General features: G+C 45.2%; 1 protein-coding gene across 4 annotated transcripts in view; it reads left to right on the forward strand.

The window, feature by feature from the left end:
- LOC136576513 (neurabin-1-like) overlaps nt 1–11,853 on the forward strand; it is a 96,695-nt gene extending 84,842 nt beyond the window's left edge. For all 4 annotated transcript variants that reach the window (XM_066575845.1, XM_066575844.1, XM_066575846.1 and 1 more), the window contains 2 exons: nt 612–800; nt 7,565–11,853. In XM_066575845.1, the coding sequence (XP_066431942.1) occupies nt 612–800; nt 7,565–7,774 (399 nt within the window). In that variant the 3' untranslated portion in view covers nt 7,775–11,853. The remainder of the gene's footprint in view (nt 1–611; nt 801–7,564) is intronic.
- Nucleotides 11,854–14,797: the final 2,944 nt, after the last annotated feature.

A 14,797-nucleotide genomic window follows, 5' to 3' on the forward strand; every position in this document is an offset into this window, starting at 1 on the left:
ATGGCCTAGCCTGTGGGTGGACCATCAATAGTTTACCTTCACTTTTCTATTCCTTGAAAATTTAAAAGGGGCTGTCCAGTTGTAATGTGTGGGGGAAAAAATTGTGGTGTTTTTTAACAAAAAGGTTTTAAAAAAACGACATTCATTAGATGTTCACTTTTGTAATAGACAGAAATACAAGATTAATTCTGCAATATTTAAATAAGCCCTACAAGATAAACTGAGTTGCTTCCCCTTTTAGAACCAGAACCGTTTACAAAAGTCTGTATTATGGTTGTTGAATGAACGTAAGTTCCGTAGGCGTGAGCCATACATGAGTGACACAAAGTGTTCGGTTTCTTTGTGACCTTGCAAAAGATACCGGTCTCCCGGGGCTGCCTGCAGTATCATCAGGAATCCACTAGAGGCGGACGGCAGAATGCCCAAATAAGCACAAGCAGATAGACGACTAGGATCGGTGCCAGCATTGACTACAGCTTACAGAAATGAGACCTTTAGTGCCAAAATATTGGGGCTTTTATGTTTCTTTTTAGGCCTGGAGTCTTTCCAGCTCTCTATACCCAACAGACCCCCAGCAGCAGCATTGTTACTAAGCATTTTTCTTGTTGCAGGCTTTAGATGACGATGCTACCCCAACCGGCAAACAAAACCAATGGCATAGTCGGCCTGTGTGCGACTGGAGCTGCCAGCAAGTGTGTCACTGGTTAATGGGAATGAACCTGGAGCAATACATTGAGGAATTCACAGCCAAGAACGTCGATGGTCAGCAGTTAATGCTGCTGGATAGTGAGAGATTGAAGGTAAGGTCCAGCGCGTCTTGCTACATGCGGAGAGAAGGCCAACGCTGTCCGACAGCTGGGATCTTTATTTTCATAAAATGTTGCGTAATCGCACGTTTCTTAGCAATAAAAAGAAATGTAACAAAACAGCATAAAATATTTATCAAGAGTTGGTAATACTTTTGCTCTCTCCAGACTTGTTAGTTTAGCCTTGGCTAAAGGACGCCATCTGCTGTTAAAATAAAAACTAGCAGTGACTTGTAAGATGCAAGTAGTTAGGAAATTGCATGAATACTGTGCTTCCTCTAAAATAAGGCACTGTCTTATATTAACTTCTGCCCCCAAAAGAGTCAGTGTCTCATTTTCAGGGAGGTCTTATAATACCTAGCAGCCGGCATTCGGGTCCCTCGCGCTGGCCTGCCGCACTGCTGCAGGCTGCCGTTTTCTGAATGCCGACGGAGCATTTCTTCCTGGTAGCTGGGCTTGAATACCCCGCCTCCAGCAAGCTAATGCTCTGATTGGTTAATCGAGCCCCGCGTCTGCTTTTTTTTTTTTTTTTTTCTTTCCCCCAATTTCTGTGTTTTTTCCTTCCCTACTTTTCAAAAGTTCTTTTGTATTTTCGTTGACTCGGCTGTCTGAGGGCTTGTTTTTGATGGGCTGAGAAACAGAAGTAGAGTGAATTGGAAAATGAAATTCCACCTTTTTGAGGTGGGGTGGGGTGTTATGGCATACATATTGTCTTTTTAGAGTTTGGTACTGTGTTGGCCAGTAGAGCAGAATGTGATTGTTCCCAGTAAGAGAAACCAAGTGATCTTGTATATATACAGTGGGGAAAAAGTATTTAGTCAGATACCAATTGTACAAGTTCTCCCACTTAAAAAGATGAGGCCTGTAATTGACATCATAGGTAGACCTCAACTATGAGAGAACATGAGAAAACACATCCAGAAAATCACATTCTGTCTGATTTTTATTTTTAAACAAATTTATTTGCAAATTATGGTGGAAAATAAGTATTTGGTCAATAACAAAAATTCATCTATCCTTTATTGGCAATGACAGAGGTCAAACGTCTTCTGTAAGTCCTCACAAGGTTGGCACACACTGTTGCTAGTATGTTAGCCCATTACTCCATGTAGATCTCCTCAAGAGCAGTGATGTTCTGCAAGTAATTCACTAGGTTTCCCCGTGTGGTTCTGGGATTTTTGCTCACCGTTCTTGTGATCATTTTGACCCCACGGGGTGAGATCTTGCGTGGAGCCCCAGATCGAGGGAGATTATCAGTGGTCTTGTATCTCTTCCATTTTCTAATTATTGCTCCCACAGTTGATTTCTTCACACCAAGCTGCTTGCCTATTGCAGATTCAGTCTCCCCAGTCTGGTGCAGGGCTACAATTGTGTTTCTGGTGTCCTTCGACAGCTCTTTGGTCTTCACCATAGTGGAGTTTGGAGTGTGACTGCTTAAGGTTGTGGACAGGTGTCTTTAATACTGATAACAAGTTCAAACAGGTGCCATTACTACAGGTAATGAGTGGAGGACAGAGGAGCCTCTTAAAGAAGTAGTTACAGGTCTGTGAGACCCAGAAATCCTGCTTGTTTGTAGGTGACCAAATACTTATTTTCCACCATAATTAGCAAATAAATTCGTTAAAATTCAGACAATGTGATTTTTCTGGATGTGTTTTCTCATGTTGGCTCACATAGTTGAGGTCTACCTATGATCTCTTTTTAAGTGGGAGAACTTGTACAATTGGGGGGGGGGGGGGGGGGGGGGGGGGGGGGGGAGAGTATTTGTACCCACTGTACCTTTTTTTTTAATGGCTAACAAAAATACATAAGATCCCTGCGACATTCTTATGGTCCACGTCTGATGTTTTGTACCTGGTCCTGTGCAGTAAATGTTCTGTTGGGGGCCTTATGTTGGAGAAACAGGACAAAATCTGAAAGCGATAATGTCTCACCGTCACACACTTAAAGGGGTGGTCTCGCGAAACCAAGTGGGGGTATACACTTCCGTATGGCCATATTAATGCACTTTGTAATATACATCGTGCATTAAATATGAGCCATACAGAAGTTATTCACTTACCTGCTCCGTTGCTAGCGTCCTCGTCTCCATGGTTCCGTCTAAATTCGCTGGCAGCTTGCTTTTTTAGACGCGCTTGCGCAGTCCGGTCTTCTCCTTTCAGCACGAGCCGCTTCAGTGTGCTCCCCGCTACAGCTCTTCTGCGCATGCGCAGACGAGCTGTCACTGCTCGGGAGCGCGCTGGAGCGGCCATTCTGTACCTTCCTCTGTTAGAGGAAGGTGCAGAAACTGGAGCTGCCGTCCGGAGAAGCCGCCCAGCTGTCCTGCCGTCCAGGTAAGTGATGGGCCGGGGGGGGGCTGCCGCTGCGCCGGGGGGGGGGGGCTGTCGTCGCTGTGATGCGCCGGGGGGGGGGCTGTCGCTAGGCCGGGGGGGGGGGGCTGTCGCTAGGCCGGGGGGGGGGGGCTGTCGCTAGGCCGGGGGGGGGCTGTCGCTGCGATGGGGGGGCTGTCGCTGCGATGGGGGGGCTGTCGCTAGGCCGGGGGGGGGGGGGGCTGTCGCTGCGATGGGGGGGCTGTCGCTAGGCCGGGGGGGGAGGGCTGTCGCTGCGATGGGAGGGCTGTCGCTGCGATGGGGGGGCTGTCGCTAGGCCGGGGGGGGGGGGGGGCTGTCGCTGCGATGGGGGGGCTGTCGCTAGGCCGGGGGGGGGGGGCTGTCGCTGCGATGGGGGGGCTGTCGCTAGGCCGGGGGGGGCTGTCGCTAGGCCGTGGGGGGCTGTCGCTAGGCCGTGGGGGGCTGTCGCTAGGCCGGGGGGAACTAGCGCTGGGCCAGGGGGGTAAGTGATGGGTCGGGGGTGATGTTCACTGACAGGTGAAGGCCCCGGAGCCCAGCGCTGGGCTCCGGGGCCTTCACCTGGGCTGAGGGTCTAGCGCTGGGGAGCCGGGGGCTAGCGCCGGTTACCTGCTGCCTGGCGGTGGGTGACTGGTCGGCGGCTGCTGGGCGTCTGGTCGGCGGCTGCGCGGCGTCTGGTCGGCGGCTGCAGGGCGTCCGGTTGCCATGGAGACACAGCTGGCAGCGCCTCGGGAGCGCGCACGTCGGGCTGCAGCGAGCGACGGGGAAAGAGCCGGCGGCCATCTTGGGGAAACTTTTATAAGTTGCTGAAACACTGGAACGGTAAGTACAAACCAGCTAGGAAAGTCATTTACAGGGGTAATTAGTAATGTATGTTTAATTAGGGGGATTGGGCAAAAAAAAAAAATCACTGCTTCCTCGAGACATCTCCTTTAAAGAAAGGAAGACAGAATTGCCTGCGGCGGAGCACAATATAGAACACATGAAAGACACCATATTAAATGCCCATTTCAAACCACAAAGCCACAGAGTACAAATTTATAACAACTTTTCACACTTTCAACAGAAGGCTAAAGTCTTCAAGAGGATTCATGTGTGACTGGGAAGTATGAGAACTCTATAGCAGAGATAACACTCTGGTCTGTTGACCCCCTAACACTAATTCGGAGACCATAAAACCTTTACATCTTTATCAAGTATTTATTTGTCTCTGGTCATCCTGTTGTATTTTTTTTTTATGTCAATTAATCACATCCATGTCTGTGAGGAACCCTGAGAGGTTCAATAGCTCGTAATAACCTCATGTATTTTTCTTAGCCGTTAAAAGGTATATTCACAAGATTTCTTGGATTCTCTTACTGGGAGCAATCACAAATTAATAAAACTTTCTCTTTTTTTGCCCCTATAGGGAACCTAAACTTGTGAACATTTGATTGCTCATACAGTATAATGCAAAACCATGGTATTGCATTATACAGTGTTCTACATGCTACAGGCATGTCTTAATAGGCAATCAGTCTTACAGGTAGGTGTGGGGGATGTTCAGCACCCCCTGACGCTGATTGGGGCATTTAAATTCTTTACTCAGAATTGACACATGCATTTAAAGGGTTAACAGCCGCAATCAGCGTCAACACTTTTCACAAATGTTGCATGCAGGTCTCCGTTATTAAGCACAGCCAGCACCTGATATGAATGGAATGAGATCAGCTCAGGACGTAACTGTACCCTCTGGGGAATGAAGGGGTTACAGTGAATGTTGATGTCGGAGCTCTAAGGAACTCCATACAGCGTTTCATGGTCTACTCTGGATTATTTATGAGAAGTTGTGTACACAAATCACTGACACATGACACGGCCAGTATCATGGGACAATGATGCTCTTCTGCCTTTATTAACATTCTCATGGTACAAATATACCTTGGATTACACCCCTCTGTACTCGTGAGAACTCATGATTGGCTCTAGGTGCTAATGATTTAACATATGTTAACGCCTTAAGGTGTGTTACTACTAAATATGTAAATAAGGGAGATGGAATAAATCCTCCACAGTGCCACCTACTGAAAGGCAGCATTCCTTCGAGTCAAAGTGGGACTTTTTATACAAGTCTTGCTACAATGACTGGGAATCAAAAGCAAAGCCAGACCCCATGTACATACAGCTGTTTCCGGGTTATTGCCCATCATCAGTGTACAGTAGGAGTCTGGCTTTTGCTAGTGAGAGGCCAGGGACAGGGGTCAGAAACGCTCTTTTCTCCTTAGGGAGAGCAACTATATACTATAAATAAGTGAGGAGACTCAAATGGCCACGCACGCTCCTCTGGGTAATATGCAAATAAGGGAGATGGAATAAATCCTCCACAGTGCCACCTACTGAAAGGCAGCATTCCTTCGAGTCAAAGTGGGACTTTTTATACAAGTCTTGCTACAATGACTGGGAATCAAAAGCAAAGCCAGACCCCATGTACATACAGCTGTTTCCGGGTTATTGCCCATCATCAGTGTACAGTAGGAGTCTGGCTTTTGCTAGTGAGAGGCCAGGGACAGGGGTCAGAAACGCTCTTTTCTCCTTAGGGAGAGCAACTATATACTATAAATAAGTGAGGAGACTCAAATGGCCACGCACGCTCCTCTGGGTAATATGCAAATAAGGGAGATGGAATAAATCCTCCACAGTGCCACCTACTGAAAGGCAGCATTCCTTCGAGTCAAAGTGGGACTTTTTATACAAGTCTTGCTACAATGACTGGGAATCAAAAGCAAAGCCAGACCCCATGTGGCACTGTGGCACTGTGGAGGATTTATTCCATCTCCCTTATTTGCATATTACCCAGAGGAGCGTGCGTGGCCATTTGAGTCTCCTCACTTATTTATAGTATATAGTTGCTCTCCCTAAGGAGAAAAGAGCGTTTCTGACCCCTGTCCCTGGCCTCTCACTAGCAAAAGCCAGACTCCTACTGTACACTGATGATGGGCAATAACCCGGAAACAGCTGTATGTACATGGGGTCTGGCTTTGCTTTTGATTCCCAGTCATTGTAGCAAGACTTGTATAAAAAGTCCCACTTTGACTCGAAGGAATGCTGCCTTTCAGTAGGTGGCACTGTGGAGGATTTATTCCATCTCCCTTATTTGCATATTACCCAGAGGAGCGTGCGTGGCCATTTGAGTCTCCTCACTTATTTATAGTATATAGTTGCTCTCCCTAAGGAGAAAAGAGCGTTACTAAATATGTGATATCTAGGAAACCAAAACTTAAGAAGAATAGGCTCATTCTGCATTTGTTTTAACAGCCCCTCTCTGAAGGGAAGGGGCAAGAACCTGCTATCTCAGGACATTCCTAAGCCAGGAAAGGATATGGGGGAGTGCGAGCCTACATCTAATACATACCAGTGCATAACAGAAACATGTTAACCATGTACATGCTAGCTATTAATGGAAATGGACCTCCACCAATTTGTCATTAATGGTCTATTCCAAAAAATAGACCATTAAAGTCCTGGAAAGCTCTATTAAAGGGGATATCCAGTTTCATATACCTAATCATGGAATGAATTCTCAATTAACACAATTAGGACCAAGCATCCTTTAAATATATGGCACTTGGTCCGGAGTTTTAAACCTAGACAATAGTAAAAATATGGTGCAGGAGCAGTTTGAGTGCCTGGCTGTCATCGGCAGCAGAAGACCCGGTGTAGAAGACAGATTAGCCTTGGCAGTGATTATTGTTACTTTAGGGGGATGTTTGCCCCTGTAACTGGAGCTCCTGTGGGTGCCCCAGCTACAAGGAAAACGACAATGGGCCATAAAATCATCATATGCATAAAATCGCAAAAAAAGTGTCTGGTCTTTTTTAAGACCGAAACACTATTGTCCTTAAAGGGGGTTATCTGATCGCTGAGCCTTGTTATGGACTGCAGCATCTGTGACGTCCCGTAAACAGGATGGGGGGGGGGGTCTGTAAATGTGCCGTCTGAGAGGAGAGTGTTCTGAAATGGCACTTCTTGTTTCAAAGGGCCGGTCCTGGCAAAAAATTATACGGTATCTAATCAAGTCAATGGGTTGTCTTTGTAAATTTGACCCGTGGGGGCGCTGCAGGTAAGATGAACACTTACAGGCTTTCCTACAGATTACAGCTGATCACTAGGAGTCACAAGTATCATTAAGCAACCCCTCGTAGCTAGTAGGGATTGTCCAAAGCGGAGAACCCCTTAAAGCGGTTGTACAGCATTATGAGGAAGTGTCCTGTGACCTCTTCCATCTATTCTGTGACTCGGTGCCCCTGTCCTCCATCGTCTGTCTTGGGTATTGCGGCTCAGTGTTGTACATTCTCTGCAGCCACCACTGTTTTCTTGAGCAAGAATGGAGGAGTTCCAGATTTCCTGATGTTTTTTCTTTTACCTTTCAAGGCACTAGGAGTTTCAAGCCAGACAGACCGAGCCATGATCAAGAAGAAAATTAAGGAAATTAAAAAAGCACAAGAGAAACTGGAAAAGCAAAAGGAAAAATGTTCAAAGAAGGAAGCACAAAAGAAGAGTGGCAGCGGTGGTGGTGGTAGTGCTGGTGGCAGTGGTGGCGGCGGCGGCAAAGTAGTCGCCACTGTAGAATCGAGCTGCTAAGATACCGCACCACAATCTTGTTTTCAGTCCCCGTGTTGTATATGTATATAGCTGTACAATTAAAGTGACGATGGCAGATCTCTAACGTAATTAGATCATTTAACTACTCGTAGGGTCGTCTTCTGAGGCGTACGTCACCCGCGGATCAGGATTTTTATCTAGCCTTTTTATTAAGATAAAGAATAGATACTATATTTGTACTGATTTCTCGAACTGTAATTTTATAAGTGTCTGAGGATGTGGATATTGTAGAGATGAGCTTTATTTTTTTTCTTCCTTTTTTTTGCCCTGAAACAACCACTTTAATATATATAGCATGATGGCATACGGACCTTGCGTCAAGGACTGTCTGCATCGCTGTCCGCAGTACGTGCTCGTAGACCTGTGGTTACATGACTGGTCAGTCTGCCGTTGGTGACCGCATGTGCTAATGGTATCCAAGTGTGAGTGTTCTGCCTTTACTGTAAAATACATGACCAGAACAGACCTCAGGCGACGGCAGGAGGACGTCTTTATATATGACCGGTGAGACTGAGGAGTATGACCACTGATAACCGGATGAACAATGTGTGCTTGCTTTGTCATCACCTGCGTTTAGCGTCCATTTCCTTCTGCCTGGGCTTCCTTGACAAACTCTTCCATTCTTCTTTTATCTGTTGCCTATCTCTGTGCACTTAAGTCTACATACCTTCCAATGAATCTTGGAGCATTCCCCTCAACATGCTCTAATAAACCTGTTTAGCCGTTAGCTCTTGATTGATTTCCAACTTTGAACATCTGTTTTTTGTAATCTAAATAGGTCCATAATTCCATGCTGCCTGATTTCCCAATATATCTCCATATTGCAATCAAAGCTTTGTTTATAGCCTTATTTCAGTGAAACTGGGTGCTGTGAGCACCCCCTAGTGGTGGCTGGAGGCAGCTAGATTTGTAGAATTTTTAAAACGGGCCGATCAGCTGATTGGACGCCTGCTGTTACACTGGGGTAGAAATGGAAGCTGCTGCTCCGACCTCCTGTGTAGTGGCCGACTCTTGTAACTGCAAGCACTGCTCTCATTGAAAATCAATGATGGCTGCATCTGCTCCCACTCTGTAACCCTGAGTGTAGCTGCAGTAATAGCAGATAGCTGGTTTACTGGGGTTCACCACTCGGGACCCCTGTCAATCAATAGTATTTCATTGAAAACCTCCTTTTTAAAGGGGTTTGTCCAGGATTAGAAAAATGATTGGCTGTTTATTTTTCTAGAAACCCTTCCACATATGGTGTGCTTAGAGAGGCACATGACTGCTGGATCCAGAGGAGAGCGGAGACCATGGCAACCCTTTTGGACCTGGGTTAGGTTATTTTTTGGTGGCAGCAAAAAAAAAAAGTTTGCGGTTGATGCGCGGCACATTGTAATGCCCGTGTAGTGGACCCACTTGTATATTGGCACAGCCCTCAGAGAGCGTGGTGCTATTTCTGGACAAACGGCAGTCATATGGTTTTTTTAGTCCTGGACAAAGACTAACTTTTTTTAACCCCTTCAATGTTGACTTGGCAACTGTGTTTCAGAAAAAAAACACAGACTTCCACCCGATGTAAAGATATATTAAGAAATTAATCAACACAGAATACTGGACCTAAAATGACTATTGAGATGTGGGCATTTATTTTCAGGACTAGATTACTCTGCTTGCCGTGTTTAAATTAACCCTATAAGAGGACAGGTGCGATGTAGGTACCTGTTGGGGGGAAGAATGTGCATCCATCTGCCTGTGGTACTTAGTCACATTTTTGCGGTCTGCACCCTATTCATTGTTTTGTATCCTGCCAGCTTTGGGGTTCATGGAGAACCAGCCACAGTACTTATTACTTTACCCTGCTGAGTAGTAGTTAGATGGTATACAGCTCACAATATCATACCACATGGGAATTCATGGTTATGACCTACTGCAGCCATCTAAACCTCTTGTGTGATGTAATCTATGGATATTCATGAAAATGGCTATTGCTGCTAGACTTTTTTTTTTTTTTTTCTTTTGGTGTGCAGATCCTCTTACTGCACATTTAGATGTTAACATGTTGTACCTGATACGACTGGCCTCCGAGTCATTACGGTGCACATATACACAGGGTGCTTATGTCAACAGTGACCTATATCACACCACTGTGCCAGCATTACTAAACCCATCGTTTTACGTGCACACTTGGTCAGTCTCTAAGGAACGAATTTGGAGATGTTGGTGTTTGGCATGAGTAATGATTTCTTAAAGGGGGACGGTCAGCTTGAACATGCCGGCATCATCTTATAGAGCATGAGGAACTGAGCAGATTGATATATAGTTTTATGGGGAAAGATTCAGTAGAACTTGTGTTTTATTTCTAAAAACATCTGTACATTCTGAGCTGAACCGTCCAATGGGCGGAGCGATCAACGATTGACAGGATCGCCCACTGGACTCTTATTCAAAAAACCTCTGCACATTCTGAGCTGAAAACAGAAGTTATACTGGATCTTTCCTCATAAAACTACATATCAATCTGCATCTGCTCAGCGCCTCATGCTTTATAACATGATGCCTGCGGTTTGGAGAACAAGCTCGAGCTGACAGATTCCTATAAAGCAATGTATCGATACTCGAAGTGGATGTGCGGTTCTCTTAATGCATTTTTTCTTAATTCCTGCTGAAAAAACTGGGATCTGATCAAATTGGGGGACACATGTATAAAGGTTTACTCGACACATTCACATAGTGTGACTGCAGCCTAAGTAAGAGACTGTACATTTCTGTGGTAGCTGTTTTATATGTCTGAAGTACCGATTTTGTATACTTTAATATAGAGCTCGATACACATATATATTTTTTGTACTGTTTAGGGGGAGAGTGAGAAAGATAGTAAAATGCTGTTTCTTGGGTTTGACCTCTAAAGGGGATGATGTATTGGCTACTGTACACCTCTTTTTGGATGTTCAATAGGGTCTGCCATGTCTGCGAGATGATTTCCTAATTGTAGTTTATATCTCACTTTGGCCTTATACAGACAAGCCTATTATGGCTCCATATAACCTGCGAGTTGTGATGTCACTCCTAGTCCTGTACTGCATTACTGTACCTTCATATGCCCCTGACTTACTATCATCTTCAGTAGGAATCCAAGGGGGGGGGGGGGGGGGAAGAATGGTGGCATCGTCCTGCGGCCGTCATGTTATGGAGCTAATCTCCATGAGAATCGTTGCTTCTATAGGGACATGGCTCAGTAATGCCTTACAGTGACACATAGTGATTCGGGGTTACTTTATGCCCAACGACTATCACTCCTGTCCTTTAATACACAAGAATGAGTCGTTCAGTGAAATGCGCGGGTCTCCTCTGGCCGCACGCTTCCATTTATTGTCAACATCTATTTATTCGTCAGTACATACGTGACACTAACCTTTTAAAGGGATGGTATAAAGAAAAATGAAATCAGTTGTATGTAATTAAGTTGATTTTTTTTTTAGAAAACGTTGTAGGTAGAGATGAGCAAGCATACTCGCTAAGGACAATTACTCGATCGAGCATTGTCCTTAGCGAGTATCTCCCCGCTCGGAAGAAAAGGTTCGGCTGCCGGCGCGGGTGAGCGGTGAGTTGCAGCCATGAGCAGGGGGGAGAGAGCGAGATCTCCCCTCCGTTCCTCCCCGCCCGCCGCCGGCAGCCGAATGTTTTCTTGCGAGCGGGCTGGTACTCGCTAAGGGCAATGCTCGATCGAGTAATTGCCCTTAGCGAGTATACTCGCTCATCTCTAGTTGTAGGCAGATTGCGTCCCCCTATTCCATTCTGTTTAGATGATGCTGTCCCTTATAAGATTATTGTACAGTAGTTGCATTTTTTTTCTCTAAAGTACAAATGAATTCTCCTTCACCACTACATGTGTGTCCTGTTACTCCTGCGCTTTTTACAATCCTGTACTAATTGTATTTTTCAATTGTGGACCAATTCTTGCTCTGAACTTTCACTTTTTCCACTAAACGTAGCTCTTTAAAGAAAATCATGAGAAACTAGAACATTTTTGTAAAAAAGAAAGTGTTTTATATAATAAAACTGACCATTTTCTGCAATGTTGTGTTCATGTCTCATTTTGCAAAATGAGTGAATATTTAGTTCATGCTGAGATTTTTGTTTTCTTCTAGGTTGTCCTTTTAGTAATTGGTCATTTATTGAGTGCAAAGAACCTATAACCCCGTCTGTCAATTTTGATCTGTTCACATTATGGCTAAATACTGGCCAAGAAAGTCCAAAGAGAAGTTCGTGGTACGATCAAACAGTTACTGGTGGTTTGGATGTTGGGCAAAGGGTAAACTTAGAAGTACATTAGCGCACAGAGGGAATTTTGTAGACTTTCTGCTGCAGAAAATCCGCAGTATTTTACCGTAGCGGCAGTACGGATGCAATCGCTTCCACCTGCTGCAGAAGAAATGCACTGCGGAAATTCACTTGTGTGTGTATTTTAAATCCGCTTCATGTTAACTTATGTTGTGTATTTCACCTCTTCAATTAAGGGCTGTAAATTTGCATCAAAATTTGTGTAAGGGGCAGTTGACGTCCCCTAAAGCATCCTACAGTCGCCCCAGCGATCATCCCTCCTGCTCTTTCACATTGGAGCAATGATCAGTGAATGGAGGCGGAATAGCTGCAGATCACTGATCGCCCGCCTCCATTCACAGTAAACTGGCAGTCATTTATAAGCTGATCATTGCCTCGATTTATTTTTATACCGGCACAAACCGAACGATTAATGAATTACGTTGATCGTTGTTGGCAGCATTTACACTGAACGATTATAGATTTCCGTGATCCAGCGAGAATCCTTCCTTGTAAAAGGGCCCTTAGTGGATTTTCTACTGCAAAAAGTCTGCTGCAGATCCGCGTCAAAATCCACATCAGTGTGTGAATAGAAGCTACTTGTTTATACACTCTTTGACTCTGGGGGTCATTTTCCATAAAAGCATTGCTTTATGACCTTTTTCTGTACACCAGAGGTCCCTCAAAGCCTTACAGCTCTGCTATGTATATGAGCCCTGGGGGTATTTTAACATTAACGGTTTTGCAATAAAATGCCTCATGTGAAGGTCATTTTTATGTAATGGTTTGCAGCAATCTGTGCGCCGGCTGCAATTACTCCCCCATTCAGACGTGTGGAATAGACCTTTTACAGAATACGGGAAACTAAACTGTCACATGCAAATATACTCTAGGATTTTATTTCTGACGGGAAAAAATATGGTCCAAACTCTCCTGCTGCCTGTCTGTTCATAGCACAAAAATGTTGTAGGCTGGCTTCAAAGTTTATTCCCCCCCCCCCCCCCCCCCCACGTGTATTTTACTATACTCATTACCCGCGTGGCATGCTCATTTGCGAGCGGCAAACCATTACACCAATTTAAATGGCGAGCTGGTTTCAGATAGTGTTTCAGGGGAATTGCGCAGTGATGTTATTTTCAAAGATTTTCTTGTTACTTTCCCCAAGTCCTGTAAAAGTATCGCAAAGTTTTGATTACTGTGGGCAGAAAGTGGCAGCAGCTCAGTGGTTGGCACAGGCTTCTTACAACGCTCGGTCAAACCCAACCAAGGACAACAAGATGGAGTTTGTATGTTGTCACTCTGCTGGTATGGACTTCTCATTAGAAATGAAAACTCGGGCAGACACAACTGATCTCAGAATCCCACTTTAATAATTTTATTGCAACTTAAAGATCATTAATCTTCCAACAAATAAAAAAGTGTGTCTGTGACAGAATGCAGATCAGTCTCTGCCGCCTCCACAAATCTGTGATCCAGCGATGTATAAATAATTTACACCAAATCTTCACTAACAGTTACAGTAATCAGCAGTCCGCTACACAACTGCTACAAAGTTATCAGCTGGTGCATGTAACTGCACTTGTTTAACCGCCTGTGTGACCCTGGTCTAAGGGGTTGCAACAGAAAACAGTTTTATCACCTATTGGTAATGAAAGGCTGATTAGTGGGGGTCTCACTACTGAGACCCCCCCCCCCCCCCCCCCCCCCCCCCCACTGATCCCAAGAACAGGGGCCCCATCTCCCTTCTCATCACTGCAACCCCCAGAGAGGAAGAGATTGAAAGGAGCGGTGTTCATTTTCCATAGAAGTACCGGTCATAGCCAAACACTTGTACTTTGCTACTTCTGTCAACCCCACTGAAATGAATGAATGCAGGGGCGGCCTCCGCTCCAATGTGCCATCACTGCAGGTGGGTGCAGAGAGCCAACAGTGAGACAAGAGGAGGGGAGGGGAACTGCCACAACCCCATGATCAGTGGGGGTCTAAGTGGTGAGTCTCCAACCCCTCAGATGTATCACCTATGTTGTGTTTTCTGGTGTAGCCCCTTTAAGACTCTGTTCACGCTGGCCTCTTACATTGTCAGCACTGTGAAGAAAATGTGACATAACTCATTTGTAATAGTTTGGGGTAGCATGAACCTGGGACAGGTATGCATGTTGCCCCTGTGTGTTGGGCTTCTTTGACACGAAGCGATTTATCATTCGCATGTGTGAACGAGGCCAGTTAGCGTGTGCAGCCATATAAATTGTTTGCTCATAGATCGTTCACATTCACTGTACCAGTGACTATCAAAACCCCTGCCGTTTGCACGCTGCGAGGTGTAGTGTAAAAACTACAATGGGCATACCTGTGCCTGGTTCGGGCAGCATGTAAATCTATGCAGGAGATTTGGCGCTCTGCTTATTTTTCAAGCTCAATTTCTGATGCAAAGTGTTTTAAAACCAATCTAGAGAACAAAAATGGTAAAGCCCCATTTACATGCAAGATAATCGCTCCAAAGACAGGCTGCATTACCGTTTTGAGTGAAAATTTTGCATAGCTACTAATGGGCACTAATGTCCATTAGAAGCTAATTAACATAATGTGCATGTTAATGAGCCACATGAGATGTATTTATAGAACAGGAGGTGTTCTGTTCTTTAAATACGTGCCCTTTGCTCTGCTGCTGGCTAATAATATCAGCGCTGCCCCCCGAGAACT

Source organism: Eleutherodactylus coqui, chromosome 8 (genome assembly GCF_035609145.1).
Source record: "Eleutherodactylus coqui strain aEleCoq1 chromosome 8, aEleCoq1.hap1, whole genome shotgun sequence".
NCBI lineage: Eukaryota > Metazoa > Chordata > Amphibia > Anura > Eleutherodactylidae > Eleutherodactylus > Eleutherodactylus coqui.